Source organism: Synchiropus splendidus, chromosome 2, assembly GCF_027744825.2.
Source record: "Synchiropus splendidus isolate RoL2022-P1 chromosome 2, RoL_Sspl_1.0, whole genome shotgun sequence".
Lineage (NCBI taxonomy): Eukaryota > Metazoa > Chordata > Actinopteri > Syngnathiformes > Callionymidae > Synchiropus > Synchiropus splendidus.
In genome coordinates this window covers 17719364-17737276 of record NC_071335.1, presented here as the reverse complement: position 1 = coordinate 17737276, position 17913 = coordinate 17719364, and the positions used below count along the sequence as shown (strand labels likewise).

The 17913-nt window shown below is 40.9% G+C and overlaps 1 protein-coding gene across 1 annotated transcript; it reads left to right on the top strand.

The window, feature by feature from the left end:
* The first annotated feature begins 8555 nt into the window (after window positions 1-8555).
* Window positions 8556-11510, top strand: LOC128754295 (5-demethoxyubiquinone hydroxylase, mitochondrial-like). Its single transcript, XM_053856806.1, has 6 exons — window positions 8556-8748; window positions 8982-9160; window positions 9433-9547; window positions 9782-9921; window positions 10537-10605; window positions 10772-11510. Exons 1-6 carry the CDS (start codon window positions 8664-8666, stop codon window positions 10847-10849), a joined length of 666 nt encoding a protein of 221 aa, XP_053712781.1. The 5' UTR covers window positions 8556-8663; the 3' UTR covers window positions 10850-11510.
* The last annotated feature ends 6403 nt before the right edge of the window (window positions 11511-17913 follow it).

The following is a 17913-nucleotide window of genomic DNA, read 5'->3' as shown; positions in this document are numbered from 1 at the left end:
TACATAGGCACCAGCACATCGTCAGTCACCACACTGAAGTGGTAAGACGAACATCAACAAAAACAACTCCTCGCCTTAACACTTGACGGTTGTTGACCGACTGTCTCTAAAAATACCGCTGGGGGAAAAGCTGGAGGTGGAGGGAGGGCTGGATGGTGGTTGTGGCATTTATTGGGGAATCATCCACTCCCTGCGAGCTATAAAAACATTGTCTTTTACAGACTGGAAAACAAATGGGACAAGTACAAATGTGGTTACATAATAAAAACCCTAACATTTCGGAATAACTGAGCCGTCTTTTTGAACCTTTGTGCTTGGCTTCTTAAACATTAGCTTTTCAACCCCTGCATTGTTTAAACACAATCAGGTGACATTCATTGGTGTGTGTCTTAATATTAGCCATTTTATATGAGTGGTGTTGCTTAAAACCTGTGGCTGCAAACAATAAAAGAGGAATACTACTGCAAAGCTACTATGACAGTCTTACATAATGGAATAAACGCCTGTAAGGTGAGTAAACAGAAATGTGAATTGAACATTTGTACAAAGACTTACATGGTTCCTAGTCAGAAAAGGGTTTGTTCTTAAGTGAGGGCAGATGAGGCTCAAGATCAGTAGACAGTAGTGATGGGTAGGTGAGGTTTCATGACACAGTATTGAAGGGTTGATGAGGTTTCATGAAACAGTGTCATGATTGTCAGAGGCCACCAGATGGCACTGTCTGCTGTAAAATATTTGGACTTGAACAACTAATTCATTGAAACCTCACAAATCTCACAAAAGCGCACATACAAGAAACAAAACAAAAATATTGCTGACACAAGAAATGTGGACGAAGGAAGGGCAAGTTAAGAGAGGACATTATTTTCTAATACAAGGGGCTGTCAAAGCAATTTTGTTATTTAAATATTATTACAATTATAACACCATGGCATGAAATCATAAAATATATGCTATAATAATGATATATTTTTCCATTTTATGTAGATAGAAGATTCTCACTATACATCCTAAATCCACCTAAAGTGGTGGATAACCATCAAACTTTCACAAATTATATATTATACATTATAGTTCAATATATTTCACATTTATTCAGAGGGACAGGAAGACATTTACAAGCAAAATAGAACATTATCCAGGGGGAATCTATTTATATAATAACAGGGAAAGGGGCCTAAAAATAACTAATAAATAACTGTAAAAACAAAAGTATAATTTCCCCCAATTTTGCACTGTGGCTATGACTTCATGAAGGACAACTAGAAAAAAAAGAATTGTTGGCGTGCCCACTGTCAGCAACATAGATCGTTTCAGCCATTTGTCGTGCCGTGCATACTCAAAGCAACCTGCACTTTGCACTCTGTAAATCAGAGAACACGACTTCCGGAGAAGCACGCAGGATGGCAACAGCAGGGAGCAAGTCGGCCACATCCAGTGGTTAACAGCAAACGGTGTTTAAATGACCCACACACTTTCTCATCACATTCTTTTCAAGACCCATTATTTCTAAACTTACCTGACCATGTTTACAAGTTCCTGTGAAAAACAAACCCTCAATATATTGTCACCTTTTCATGTGATGCGTTTTTAAATCTTTCATTTTAAACTGCGTCACAACAATTACATAACTTGTTTCTGCTTGTGGACGAAGTTTTTCCAGCGGACTAGACTTTGCTGGTAACTCACTTTCCTCAGCTTCTTGACTGATGTTCTGTGGACTGCCTCGTCTTGTGACAGGTGGCTGTGATCGTGTTTATGCTCCTGTCTGAAGGGGTCATTATTACAAGTGGTGAATTCAACATAGCAGCAGTGAGGTTTGCCTTTAGGCACACGAGTTTCCAATTCCTCGGTAACAACACGGACTTAAAACGTTATAAGGGTGTAAACAACAAGAAAACATTTGCCAGACAAACAAGGGCTACACTGACTTTCACCAGACAAAAGTAAACACACATGGTACACACAATAATGCCACTTTGCCTGCACAACACGTGTAAACAGTTGAATAACCAAGCCGAGGTCACTTCCCTCTGCCATGCAATCTCCTACTGTGGTGAAATAAAAACGGTTTGGTGGCTTTTTAAAAGGTTTGGTGAATATAAATGGCGAAATGAAATTCCCTTGCTACTCTTTTATGAGATTCACACTCTTTTCCAGAGGAATACCAAACCATAAAATGGTTGGTGTTTAAAAAATGTTGCATAACGTCAATTAATGTGACCTAATTTTTTGACAAATAAAATAAATACTAAGGGGAAAACCATGTGAAGCTTTTATAGTCACTGTGGCACCATGGCGCTGTTGTAGATAGGGGGTAATAGTTAGGGCATTGATGAAGATGTGATTCAAAATGAGCTACAATTCAGTGCAGATGTTTGATATTTCCCATCAGGGTTGCCAAGTCAGTCTTCTCCACCTTGACATAACTAAATACGACTTGCGAGGCCAATCCTACATTTGGAGTTGATTCACGACATGGCGACTGGAATGCGGTTAGAAACCAAATAATATAAACACGATGATTCAAAGCATCGCTGTGACCCAACCCATGTTATTGACTTTTACCCTGAAACATTATATCCCGCTGAAAACTGGAGGGAGAATATATTACAAGCGCTCCACCTATTTTATACATCAACTGTAAATCAGTGGTCATCAGGAGGAGCCAGCAGAAACCCTCAGTCATGCGCCAGAGTCAGTCAATTAATCCGGATCATGGCGTCTGTGGCGGGTGAGGTGACAAACTCTTGCTGGAAAGCCCTTTTTACTATATATAGGCGGAAAGGAGGCGGGAATCCATGTCACTGGAAGGTCCCTTAAAATGTGCATGTCTCACAAGGAACCAACCAGGAGGTGCAATAACACCATACAACCTGTTTTATCTCTGAATTACACATTTGAAGGATGATCTATTTTGGGGTTAACAAAGTGGAAAAAGAAATGTTATTCTTCTAACACCAACATGAACAGGGTGGAGATATAAAAGAGAGAATAAACTGGCAGATCATTATTAACACTTAATACTAGTTTAGATGTGCCGTACACGGATCATATAGGCCAAACATTTACCCATTTAACCTCCTATTAATCTGTATTGGCTGATCATGGTCAAGTCTCCATTCATGGATGGTGACTTTTCCAGTGAGAACCTTGACTTTCCTAACGCCCTGCTGGAGTTTCTTCAGGATGGGTTCGTCATTCGTTCAATTTTGTTTGCACTGTTTCTGCATATGAACCTTTATTGTTATGTTCTCCAATTCCATTATTTTCTTTCCACCTTTTTGGCTATTTTCCTCTATGTTTCTTCGCTGACTAGCAGTTATTGGCTTTGAATTTGTTGATCGGTGACTCCATTTTCTTATTTGGGAATCGAGTTAATTTATCCATTTTCCCCTTCAGAACACTCCTTGGGACTCTGGGTCTGTGTCTGTCATGGTTCAAGGCTGCGCAGTTGACAACTCAGAGTTTCAAGCAGGCTCTCCTAGCCCAGTTTTTAAAAAAGGTTGCGACAGAATTTCCTTTTTCAGCGGCAAACCAGGCGTCCAGTACCTCTGGTTGTATGCTTCTGCATCACACACACACAGGACTCAGACATGCTGCCATGTCTGAAGGGATAAAGTGTTTATTAGCCTGAATAGTAATTTCTACAAAACCAGCTACCCAGCGTGAGTTGGGCTACAGGTAGATCGGAAGAGCACCAGCTCCCACCACCTGGCCACGACAGTGAAATTTTGTACTCCAAAACAAGGCCCAGTCCAAAGTACTCTTCCTCTCATCTATGATGAGCTGCTGCAGACAGCAGTGACAGACACAAGACCACACACATCAGGACTAGTGCCAAGTCTGTGCCTTTTTTAACTAGTAGCACCTTTTCAGGAACTAGCCTAGTTGATAGAAGTATCCTTTCCGTGAGAACCTGTCCTGTTTACGGGCCAGGGCTGGGGCCGGTGGTGTGACCGTCTGCAGCAGTGACGCATTACTCTGAACGTCAAGATGCACACAACCACAACAAACTACAATAGAGAGCGAGGAGGCGGCAGCGATTATGTAACACAACAGTGGAAGCCGTCTCTAAATTCAATACGGAACACTTTTGTGTTTAAGCATTGGTTGAATAAACCTAGAGACGGAAAGATCTCTGTGACGGAAGTGGACGAGAATGACGTAACATTTCCATGTATTTTGTTTTAGGACTGAGTCACAGTAGAATACACGCAACAGTAATTTGCATAGAGCCACATAATAAACAGGAATGAGCAGAAACGTCTGGGTTCTCAGTGATGAATGTAGTATATAAAAATATCACATTTTATGTGAAAGACTGAATTAACCAACCATTATAGATCATCCGTTCTTCGCTGGATCTGATCCAAATATGACTGCACGCCGAGAAACTGTAACCTGGACTCTTCTTATTCAAATGTTACTCAGACTTATGGTAAGAGTCTCCTGCATTAAAAACAGTCATAGTGGACATTTGGTGACATGTATTGCAGAGGAGAGAAGAGAATAGTTCCAGGGAAACTATCCAAAGACCCTGTTCTACTGTTGGACCTGCAAATATCGAAATGCACTATTAAATAGGTTACATCCAGTATAAGGTTCTAAGTACAAAGCGCTTATGAGACTCCAACATTGTGTCAATAAGAGTGAAATCCAACAGGCTCTACCAACATTGACACTTTTTACAAGGCAAACTGACCATCTTCCTTTCAAGTCCATTCTCTCATCTGCTTTAGCATGAATTTGTCAAGCTGTTCTCCTTCTGTTACCCCTGCACCAGCTAACACGTCTCCCAGCCCACTCTTTCTGTACAGTAACATGGTTTCATTTCCCCCATCCTGCTGGATTCCCGCAACCAAATGAGTCATGTAGTCATTTCATCCAATGTGTTCCACAAGTTGTGGTTTTGTTGCATCAAAAAATGACAGTTTTTTTGTAGCTTTCTCTGGAGGAGATTATGGTATGGCATCTTTAATGGTTGGTGTTTTTCTCCGTCTTTTCCCTGCGTGTTTGTGTGCAACACCACAGGGAGAATCTGAGGATGTGGCGTGTTTCGATGAGCGGGAATGGGCCCGACCACACTGTGATCGGATCTCAATTAGGTCTGCGGAGACGCATTTGGTCAGAAGTAATCTGATGGTTACATAAAACAATGCTGTGTAAACAGGATTATCACACTCACTGGAGTGGTATATTTTAAGTCGGCACAAGGATACCCCAGGGCCACAGAGGTTGGAGGAGAGGCCGGAGACACGCTGCACAAGGCAGTTGAGGGCTGGACACAGACAACCACACACCAGCCTACAAACAATTAAATGGCAATTTCAGTGATTCAATATAGCGACTGCTAAACTGAAACTTCATTATCTGCTTTATTTCGGGATTGGGTCTGAACATTTGGCACAGAGCTGTTTGCTCCAAACTCCAAGGAGACTTCGGGTGGATGGGACTTATTTGCACCTGTACGGCAAAACCACGGACACCTGTAACAAAATTCTGTTTGCGTAAATGAGTAGTTGCTTACGATCATCCTCACAACCTGAGCGCGTCCCTCCACTACACCAGTCGGGGAGCAAAGGAGACAAGACATATCACCTCGTCTCTTCTCAAAGAGAGCAGACGTTGTTGACTCTGAAGTCTAGAAGCTCTTTGCCTGCGTCCCACCACAGCTATGCGCTGTCTGACCGGAGCAAGGGTGTGCAGACTCACACATTTTCATGGATGTTTGCATCCATGAGTCTCAGATGAGAGCCAAAAAACACTTTCTGGAACTTGGTATTCTCAACACATCCACCAGGGTAACTGTCTGGAGTGCCACTAAAGGGCCCATTAAACCTGCCTTCACCGGGAACCAACTGGTATTTATAGTACTTAAGTCTGCACGTGCAAGGTTGCTGCAGTTTGTTATTGTGCCGTGCACTAAATCTATCTGGTCAATTGCCACAGTTATATTAATGAAACAACCGCGACAGTCCACAGACATTTCAGTAAATTATCTGTTAGGAGTCATTAAACTGAAATTCCCGGAGAACACCAGTGGCTTGTTAGGATTGTCATTCCAAGGCGTGCTTCTTTGATGTGCTGCTGGGCACAGTTGGGCTCACTTTAAAACAGTTTTATAGCCTGAAAAGTCTGCAATTTTTTGAGTAAAGTCACTAGATTGGCGACAGTATCTTTTAGTTTTGTACAAAAGAGAGTTATAATATCCACATAAAAAGATGTAAAATGATCAGGGAGTTTAGTTAATCCCAGAAAAACCCTTCCCCCTAACAAACATAGTGGGAGTCTTTCACGGTTTTTGTCCCTCACCTCCAATAGAGGACTGTTAAGGATGTGCAATGTGTTCTACCCTCCACTGCAGCTATAGCAAGTGGTTCAGTTGCCAGACGGTGGTGGTGGTAAGGGGCATCCTCGTCGTGAAATTCGTTGTATATTAGATCAGAATACATTAAATGTCTTTTGTTTGTCCCACAGTGTCAGTGTGTTCACTGTGTCTCAGCAGCAACAAGCAAAGACTCCAAGGTTTGTATTGTTCATATGGATCTCAGTCATAGTCTTTGTGTTCGGTGTGTTTCACCCAGTCCAAATCTGTAGTATATATAAACAGAAATTCAAATGCTCTGAATCTATTTAAGGAAAGCCAACCTCTGACAAGATTGTAGCTGATGCTACAAGGAGAGGGTTCTTGACAATATTCTGAGCCGACTGATAATGAATTTATTGTCTGCTCTTAACAACATGACTCAGTTCAGTTTCAGGATTTGGCCTCCAGGAATCCACTGGATGATCCAGTGGATAGCAATAAGCTTAAATATTTTCATCAGACTGGTTGATGCAGAACTTATAATAAACCATAATAAACTTCTTCTAACCCCAATCCCTGAGCTGTGATGGCAAAGGGTGACCACCTGATCCGATGGAGAGCTTTTACTCTGTGTTCAAAAAGCCACAGATAAAAAAACAGTACCTGTCTCGCTCTGGTGCTGTCTCCCAAAGTCGAGTCATGTGTGTCATCGATGTGGCATCGAAGGGAAAGCCACACGTAACACTGTCTGCAGCCACACATGTGTAGCCACCCGCAGTCAGACAGAGAGATAGGGAAACACTTAACCAGTGTCTCGCCACAAATGCACATATGCACTGAAAAGACACGGCACACCCCACCATTCACTGTTCTGGCTCTGTTTACTAAGGGCCATCACGTCTCTGAAATGTTCTGGCCCGCAATTCCACAAATTCCTGTCTCCCAACACTATTTTATTTGCTTTTATACGCTAGGAAGCTGTTTTTACAGCTTCTCAGCTGCAGGAGTCATGCAGGATTGTGATGTTGACTCATTTGATGGTTGCTAATTTGACAAATGCGTTTTCATTCAAGCTCTTTTCCTGAAAGTTAAATTGGGTGCAAGGTATTTGTATATAATTTGTATACAATAAAAATATATAATGTCAAATGATCAGGGGGTTTAGTTAGTCCCAGAAAAACCCTTCCTCCTAACAAACATAGTGGGAGTCTTTCACGGTTTTTGTCCCTCACCTCCAATAGAGGAGGACTGTTAAGGATGTGCAATGTGTTCTACCCTCCACTGCAGCTATAGCAAGTGGTTCGGTTGTCAAACGGTGGTGGTGGTAAGGGGCATCCTTGTCGTGAAATTCGTTGTATATTAGATCAGAATACATTAAATGTCCTTTGTTTGTCCCACAGTGGGGAAATTCACTGTGTCACAGCAGCAACGCAGCAAAGACTCTAGGCATCAGAAAGAAAAACAAAGATTCAGGTCTTGATGTTTTAGTCTAGTCTCAGTCATTTTGTTTGTGTTCGGTGTGTTTGGTGTGTTTCACCCGGTCCAAATCTGTAGAATATGTATGAAAGTTAAATTGAATGCAAGGTATTTGTATATAATATCTTCATATAAATGATGGTTGGTGTCCTGGTGCAGGATGGATACTGCCACCTACAGACATCCACAACAAAAGAGACTTTCATTCAGAAAAAAAAAAAAATAAATTCTATATTTCTGTAAATATAGAAAAAAGAAAATAGTTTATAAGATAATGTAATGCATTTTATTCAATTATTTTTTCTGAAGACGCAGCAAGATGCATGGTTCATTTGAGACAATCTGCGTTTTGTTCAAAACTAGCAGGAATCGCCGGAAGCACAGATCCAAAATTAGCCGGCAATTTAATGTGCACACGTCTGTATTTATCTTTGACCTGCGGGAGGAAGTTAAACACTCAAGTGAAAAGATAAATATATAAAATTGCCTCTTGGCTAGACTTCTGGGTCAAACCAATATATATATATATATATATATATATATATATATATATATATATATATATATATATATATATATATATATATATATATATATATATATATATATATATAATTACTCTTTTCACTTGAGTGTTTAACTTCCTCCCGCAGGTCAAATAAAGAATTGTCATTTTTTTTCTATGTTTACAGACAAATACAATAGTATAGATTTGGGAAACGTGACTCAACTGTCAAATGTGACGTTACGTTGAGCGCGGTGACGTCATGTGACGCCTGAAGCTCTACGTAACTACCCTCTAACACTGTCAATATCACTAGAACACGTTACATATGTCTCTCTTATGAAACCGCTGTTTTGAAACAGAACGATTAAGATGCGTGCAACGGCACAGGCCGCGCTACGCGGCTGGTATCACCGGACAGGACCTGCGATGATTCGACCCTGTTTGAGAAGTGGAGGTGAGCTAAATGCTAACTTCATGCTACATGAGCTAAAAACACTGACACACCTTTTCAGCTTTTACCTCCTTTTGACTGTGTATATGTGGTTGTATGCTGGAGTTACATGTTATGCACCTGTATATATTTAACTGCTCCATGTTTTATTCACTGGGTGCAGATGGAAGTAGCAGAAATCCCACCATACAACTGACTATATTTAATGTAATGTACTATAAAATGTCTGTGGGTAGTTTCCTTGCAGGTGAGCTCGCGTGCGTACAGTGTCGTCCCTCCACCCAGAGACAGTGAGGAGAAGGAGATGCTGCACCGGATGCTCCGTGTGGATCATGCTGGCGAATATGGTGCCAACCGCATCTACGCCGGACAAATGGCAGTGTTGAGGAGAACTAGTACAGGGCCACTCATACAGGTATGTGTGGTGCTTTAGACTGATGCAGCAAGGTGTGAAATAGAATGATGATGGATGGGTTTGTCCTTCCATTCATGATAAATAACATTGTTTTTCTTTTTTGTTGCGCTGTAAATGTCATTATTTTTAGTCCATCATAGGACACTGTTATTTTTATGATTGTTAGGATTTATCATTTATTGACTTTTTTATTTGTGGTCTTCACTTTCTTTTCCACTTTCAAGTCTATTATTCAGTTACAGAAATCACATTTCATTTCCAATTCCCTGCAGGACATGTGGGATCAGGAGAAGAAACACCTGGAGAAATTCAACGAAATTCTCGCAGAAAACAGAGTCCGACCAACAGTGCTGTTACCCCTCTGGAACATAGCCGGATATGTATTAGGCAAGTAAAACTGCTGAGATAATATTTATGTCTAATAATAGTAAAATTGATCATATAATACATCTTCATTTATATAGCATCTTTTCGATATAAAGTCACAAAGTGCTTTTCTTCTCTGCTCCTCTACCTCAATGCCTTTTATGAAGGACGTTGAGGATTAAGTTTCATGACAAGGTTTTCCAATAATAGACAACAGAAGATTGCAACATATTTTTTTCTTAAATCTCCACACAGGAGCATCTACTGCACTGTTAGGAAAGGAAGGGGCCATGGCGTGCACCGTGGCAGTGGAGGAGAGTATCTCAGAGCACTACAACAGTCAGATCAGAGCGCTGATGGAGAAGGACCCGGAGAGATACACTGAACTCCTAGAAGTGAGCTCACCTTCTATTTATGTCTTCTCTTTGGGTATTTTTCTTCTTCTTTCAAATGACGGTAAATATACTGTTACTGTGTTACTGAAAGCACTAGATCTCTCTCACTGAAGGGGAGTTGACCTTACTTCGTATCGTCTTTATGATGCAGGTGGTGATGACCTCATTGATAACGGATCCCTTTTGTCATGTAGATGGAACGTATATGTGGCCCCATAGTGCAAGTGAAGAATCTAGTGCATGTACGTTCACAGAGAAGATGAGCAAAGTCTCAATGTTTTTTTTTTCCTGTGAAGTCTGAATATCTTGCTTTTACTGGTCGACGGAGTGAAAGCCACGAATCACATTTGTTTGCTTTTACTGACACCTTGTGGACAGAAGGGTTTGCTGCGCATGACAAGCACAAATCGCTGTACGGTGCATCTAACAAAAGTAGTTCTGGTATATTGAGACTCTGCATAGTCATCACACCTATGAGCGAACATCAGGTAGTCATTTCCTGTCTGCAGTGTTCACTGTCCGTTTCTCTGACTTAAGTATATGTATGTATTATTATTAAAATATGGTGTCGTCAAATCTATTATAGAAAGTAAAAAAACATCTGTTCTATTTCAGATTATAAAAGAATTCAGGGATGATGAGATGGAGCATCACGACACAGGTCTGGAACATGATGCTGAAAATGTAAGTAAATGAATTTGTAAATGTATTTTTCTGCACCTTTCAATGGATTTGTCTGTCACACTGTTGTTGATTTGCTACCCGCTATCTATGTGCATTATATATACGACCTTTGTTTCAAGGCTTCATCATTTTGTAAAATATTTGTTTTCCACCTCTTTTTTTTCAGCTATCTGGATATTGGTTTCTCAAAAGTGCCATACAGTTGGGATGCAAAGCAGCAATATATGTCTCACAACGGGTCTAAAGCCTCACACTTCTTTGTGCTTGTTTTCTTACTTGAAGTCACTTCAATTGGTTGTGTTCCTGTTGTCCTAAAACGTTTGGTCCTAGCGGCAAGATTATCACTTCAGAATCCAGACTGCTTACATACAGAAGCAGTGAGGACTGCTTTTTCTCTCTCTGTTGTTGTTTAAATACTTGAAATTTGTTTCCGCAGTTCATGTCTTTTTAGCATTTCCTCTTCTGCCTATTTTGTGTTGAGATCAAGACAAACATTATTTTTCTGCATCCATTCTCATCACTCTGTGTTCAGTCAGCATCGGTGGAAACCGCATATTTTAATAAAGGCATTTGTACAGCATAAACAGTTTGATCCTTTTCTAGAGCCGCAGATCCCACACATGCCACAGCTGAGCGAGTGAGATAGCAGGGATACCTGTAGCGAGGGCATATTGATACTGGCAAGCCATCATACCCTTCAGCAAACTCTCCTCTTTCACATGTAATCGTTCATACATCACACTGAGCAATGGCTTGTCATCCTGGCCTAACTGCTAAGCGCCCTCACACAGCTGTTCTGGGGACATTAGGTCACCGAAGAAGAAGGATGACAAGAGGCTAGTCCAAGGGCCCCCTAATCTATTAGACCTATCAGCAGCTCGACCGAACGCACATTCAGATCTGACCTCAGGCTCCTTCACTCACGCCTTTTCAAGCTCAGATGTGGTGGTGCGTTGAGTTATAGACAGGCGCCAGAGCTGGTGGGTCTCAAGTGAAATCCTGTCTATAGTTTCAACAAGGAAAGCTCTTCCACATATACAATAAATATCTTTTCGACGACTTTTGAAACAGTCCGTAATGTCATGTCAGGCTGTTTGGCTTCCGCCAGGTGCCAGAGGTGCATCGATCTTCAACTCTTCTTATGTGGGAGGATGACCAGCACATTACTCCAGGAGTGCAGTTTAATGTGAAATTAGAACATAATACCAAGGCTTTCAGTCTGATATCTCTCAGTTTGTTCACCAAAGTTCAGCCTCCTGTTCACTCTGGCTAATACTCAGACGTCACACCCTGCCTGTGCTCCCTTCTTCGACCTGTCTTGTCTGTTACTCTGGATGAGTGACATGACCTTGACGCCCTTCACTCATTCTCCAGCCTCCCTCATCCTTTTAAACTTCTCCTCCACTGTTCTAAAAAGGACTTTTTTAGAAACATTTTTCCCAATAACCAGTTATTTTGTAGAATGTGTAGCCCACACTCTGGATATTTTTGAAAAGGTTCTAGCCCCCCTCAAAACATTCACACCTATCTCTATGATCAATAATGTAATGGTGTCACCATTAAAAGTTATATTCTGAAAGAACCTTAATGTGTCTGGACAGTAGAGAGTGCACTGAATTGGAAATACAAGTGGAAATAAACATGGAAAAATGAGTACAAATCAAAGTGTGTCATATATTTCCATTTATATTGCTGGTTTTTCTTCCTCCTATTTGTTCGCACATTGTGTAATGTATTTTTTCATTTTTATTTTCTCAAAACTGAATTTTGGCCTAGTGATATTCCACCTCTTAGTGTGAGTCATTTCCCTCCATTTTTATGCCATTTGAGTGCGGCGTGTAGTGCAACTCATCATTGTCCCTGGATCTATTTGTTTACCCATTTTCGCCATCCGCGGTGCATTGAGTAATCCTCATGAAATTCCAACCGTGCCATTTCTTAGACCCTGGTCCAGACAAAGTCTGCTAAAACACTTGGCATAAAAAGAGCATCGAGGGATTAACATGATCTGTAAACTTCAGAATTGTGGCGCAGCATCCGCTAGCCGTGTTAAATTGGGCCTATAAATTTTTACCTGACCTGATAACACAAATCAAAAATCCCCCCAAAAAGATTCTATTGCTTCTTCGCCTGGATCTCAAATGACTGTCACGACTAATGTGTTTTTTTTTTTTTATCGTCTCTGTCTGGCATATTGTGCAGATTAGCTTTAAGGGCGTATATTTAGTTTCACACACTTGGCTAGGGACTGCTTTTCTGAATGCAGAGAAAATGAGGAATGTCCGTAAAATAATGGACAATACAGAACTTGAAAGAGAAACATCTGAAGTATGGCGAGAATTTATTTCCTCCATGTGTCGTAGACTGGTGTATGGAAAATAAATTAATGTCACTTAAGGCTTGAAGATTAATTCATTTTTATATTTAATATCAGGATTGCATTGAGACACTATTAATAAAAGACATTTTAGTCTGGATACCTTTGTTTATCTGTTATTGAAGATCATATTCATTCACTGTTTACGTGCCCTGAAATGGAAGTGACACAACTATATACAGTGGTAGGTACAATTTATTGGGTGCCCAAAAAGCTGGTCCAAGCTGGTCCCTAAAATCTTGACCATCCACACCTGTCTTATTCATGTCCTCTCCTACCACAGCCTCATCGGTGGCCTTACTCTTCTCCTTCTAAAGGCTGTGTCCATCGTCTACATTCTTGGTCCAACATGTCCACTGTCTCTCCTCTCCACGTGCTTTTGATGAACCCATGTCTGATCTTGTTCTTCCCAGTTGACTCTCAATGCAAACTTGAGTTCTTTATCCCTCACTCTTCTAACTCTCCTTCCTGTCTTTTTTTTCAGTCTTTAAACCAAACATCATGGTGGCTCTCTTTATAAAGTTTCCCTGCAAATCTTGCTGATGATTTTTTTGTCACAGTTACTCCTCCCATTCCACCCTGTCTGCACACTCTTCTTTGCTCCCCCTCCTCATCCACCACCTTCTTCCTCCAAATCACTATATCATCACCAAACATCATTGACCTCAGAAAGCCTAAAATGAGAGTAAAATATTTCCTCATATTTATTGATCAATTAGATCCTTGGACTCTTCCAGTATATACTGAACCGTGGCTAATGTGATGTTGACGGTTGTTTTTACTGTATATACTCGATATTTATTAAGAGATCTAATTCCAATGAGATGTTGACGGTTGTTTTTACATAGTCTATATTAAGATATTTAATCCTAATGGGATGGGTTTTTGAATATCTCCAGTAATCTTGAAATGTAAGCGGAGTGTTTTCAACCAGACATGGAGCCTGTTAAAATGATCTTTCAGCCCGTGTCTTGCACCCACAGAGGCATTTTCTTAGATCCGCCACATCAAGAACTGGTAAAACAATTTGTCTGGGCCACTAGTGGAATAGAGTCTGATAGTTAAAAGCAAACTCTGGGACACTTACCTGAGGGTTCGTCTGCCTCCCTTGGATCTAACTTTTCTGACTTTTATTGATACTTTTATGCATTACTTTTCCTGTTTTTAAACTTTTATTATGAGTAATATGGATAAGACAATTATCTGATCTGATCTGATATGAGACGGTATGAAAGCAAGCTGCCTGGTGAAGTCATGCAAGCTGCCCGGCGGGGATTATACAGCTAACACGGATGCTAGGTCGACTGTCATGTCACCATAAATTCTGTGCTGAAATCATCTGCCTTCATCATAGGGAGCGAGTCGCCTTGACTCTTTAAGTAGGGCTTCTAAGAAGCGAGAGGCCTTTAGCAGACAGTGACTTCCAGTTATCCAGGTCAACAATTTACATCTTTATATGTCTGTATTTATATGTCATGCCAAACAATATATTGGTTTGTGAGAATGTTTACTGCTTTATTTAGAAGAGATCAGCTTTTTTTAAGCTACAAACTTTAGATTACTTTGATCGAACCTTTGGCATGTGTGAGGGGCTTGTGGCCTGACAGATCTAGACCCACGTGTCACCACCGCGGGGGACGACAACACATGAGGCAAACGCCTGACATCACCTCTGCTGGTATCTGTAATTTACTGCCAGTCACACACGCCGCCAACCGGCACGACACACTGACCCTCCAAGGTCAGAATAGGGGGCTTGAACGTTGTCTTTTTTGTGATCTCCAATCTTGTTTCTGCTACATGCTACATCAACCAATTACACTCATGTTTTACTGTATGTACATTTTGTGTTTGGTCCCTGTGATTTATTTTCTAGTCAGAACCTTTGTCAATAAATCTTACACCATTTTGAAAATCCTCTTTTGTGTTGAACTGGTGTTTGTGAGGTGAGCAGCAGTGTTGCACCCATCAAATCTTCTCTGCCATTGTCGAATATCTCAGTCCACTGCTGCTATTGACCTGCTATTGAGTCCTGCAACACTGGGGTCAATCAGGAGCCGCTTGATGCCCTTCAACATCAGGCCTGTTTGTGTATGTGTGGTTATGCTTTATGTAACATAAAGTCTTAAAAAATGTCATTGTCATTGTCGAGCAAGGGCCACATTTTATATTCTACTAATGACTAATGGCAGGGGCCTTCAAAAATAATATGAAACATTACTTTTGCTACTTAAATATTATGAAGTAAGGAAAAATATATGACATCATGACATTGCATGCTATAACTGTTTTGATTTTGATCATTTCTTTCATCCTACGTGGATTTTATTTCAAGATTCTTATATAAATCCTAATTATTTGAAGACCTTTTTAAGTAGTATTATATATACTATGATATAAATATGATACAATGACACTTAATCGCAAGGTATTTATTTTATTTATTCATTTTAAGTGACACTAACTATTTGTTTTTATTTGTTTTAATTTTGGACTTGTTCAAAGGAAAAAAAAAGTTAGATTTAGAATTGCCGTTTAATGATGAAAAAAAGTAGTTTTAATACTAATAATAATGGGAACATTGTCAGTCATTTATCTGTGATTGGTTCAAGTTGAATTTTTCCATAAAATAAGTGAAACAAACTCATATAATTCCTGACACAAAGTGCTCAAGAAATACTGCTTGTTAATGTGGAGAAATAAAATGTTTGCAAAACCTTTTTGAGTGGACAAAAACATAGCATTTACTACTAAAAATCACGGCAAAGCAACATAAATCAAAAATTTTATATTGGTGTTTCATCTTGCTAGTCTCTTACAAGACTGCAACACAACCTCACCCCCTGTGGTCCACTACTTAACTGTGGACCTTGAATTCCATCTCTGATGAGAAGTTGCCTTTTGCAGGACTGATTTTGTAGTGTAATGTCAAATAAACAATAATGCTGTGTGACTTTTTGACACCTTCTTGCATTGTCAAGTGCATGTGGCAGCAAGAGGTCAGGAGGACAAACACTTTTCTCTGGTTCCTACTGAGATAGTATCTTCTTAGCATCCTGGTTTCACCTCTGGAGAGTGGAGTTTGGTGATGACCTCCTGCTTGGGTCTAGTTGGGCCTAACAGTGTGGGCCTTCACATAAAGGGACATTTGAAAGCAAAGAATTTGGGCTCAGAAAGTTAAAACATGGCTGTTCCCATAGATACTGCTTAGCATGTCCAGCAGTCATTTATCAGCGCCCGACTGAACTTGTGGCTACCTTATCTTACCCCTACCTGAATCCACCTCTGCATATCCCCACAAACGTCCCATCCCTCATTTATCATGACGCATCAGTAGTTTCCAAAGGTCACAACGCGAGGCCTCTTAACACCAGGTTTTACAGATTCCTGGACTCAACCCACCTGCTGACCTCCCGCTGCGGCCTCGCGCTATACGCCAAGTTTCTGCGACCAGATCTCATATCTTTTGGCTGACGCTCATCGATGCCGTGTTTAAAGAAGCCGTCCTTATCTCGCATTAATCACATGCCTTTCTGGACAACTGTGCCGCTGCTGAGGTGACGACAGCAGGGATTGAAAGTGATGTTGTCGCAGATTGTCAAATTACATGCAACGCCGTCAGACAATGAGGAATGAGTCATAAGCTTGCGCTAGGGCTTTAGTTGAGGATTGTTCTTACTCAACTGGAGCAACACAACGTTGTCCCTGCTGGACCCGTTCAACCTCAAAGTTGTTGTGATGAAACCTTTCTGCTCAGCGGCGTGATCACAAGAATCCGGCATATGACGACGGTCTCTGGCCCGTCGTTCTTTGAAGCTTTCAGCTCACCGCCAGGCTCTCGGCTCTTCACTCTTGTGATGACACATTTGCAAAACAGCCTCACGGACCACCTGGGCTCTAGGTGTCCTGACCTTGCGGGCTGGCCGTGAAAAATGACACACAAGGCAAAAGAATGTCTTCTATGCTGCCCACCGGGGCAAAGTTTAGCCGCTCTTATTGAGCCAGTTGAACTGAACGCGTGAGAATTTGCCTTCTACGGCATTGCATTCTCTTAGTATGCTTATTTTATGAAGTTAGAAAAACAAAGGTAAAGGTGTGTCATGCCTCATTTTATCAACCCTGTTGTGCCTTGCAGTTCTTCTGTGATTTGAAGGAGCATGGAGCATGTAGAATGTTCAAAATCCCATACCTGCATTTGTTGGCTGCAGTCACAGCACTGGATCACACCTGGATGAAGGATGTGCTTCTGAAACATCACAGCTTCCAGATGCAAGGGGTGTTCATGCAGTCACTGAACACATAAATAGTCAGGAAAATACAAAATACTTTGCTTTAAAAACACAGTGTGGAGTCCATGACAGTAGAATGAGTGAGGCTAGGCCAAGGAGACACTGGAAAAAGTACGAGTCTCTGCTGGCCTTGGAACTCCTTGCTTTTCCTCCAGTAGAGCTGAAGGGATGTTTTTTTTGCCGTCCCTGCAATCTGAATTGGAATAAGCAGGAGACAAATAAATGAGTTTTATTCCGAGTTTTTGAAGACAGGAATATCTCTAAATTGTAACCAGGAAATCAGACAAAAACATGCGACAATTACCCTTTTTCTGGCTGCCACGCAACTCATCTCTGTAATGTTTATGAGCCAACTTTGCTAAAACTTGGAGGCCAATTTAAGCAAAAGGCATATGCCTATCGTTTCATCACATCAACTCAGCCGTCTTTCGTCTTTCATTCTCTTCCATCGGTTCAGTTCTTACCGCCACCATGGAGGTTATGTGACTGCGGGCGTTTATACCATTGTCATTGAAAAATTATGACTATGAAATTTCCAGAAATATTGATGATGGGACAAAGAACATTCACTTGTTATTTGGTGGTGTTCTGGATTATGAACGTCACGTTCTGTACAAGCTAGCAAGCTAGCGAACAGTGCCA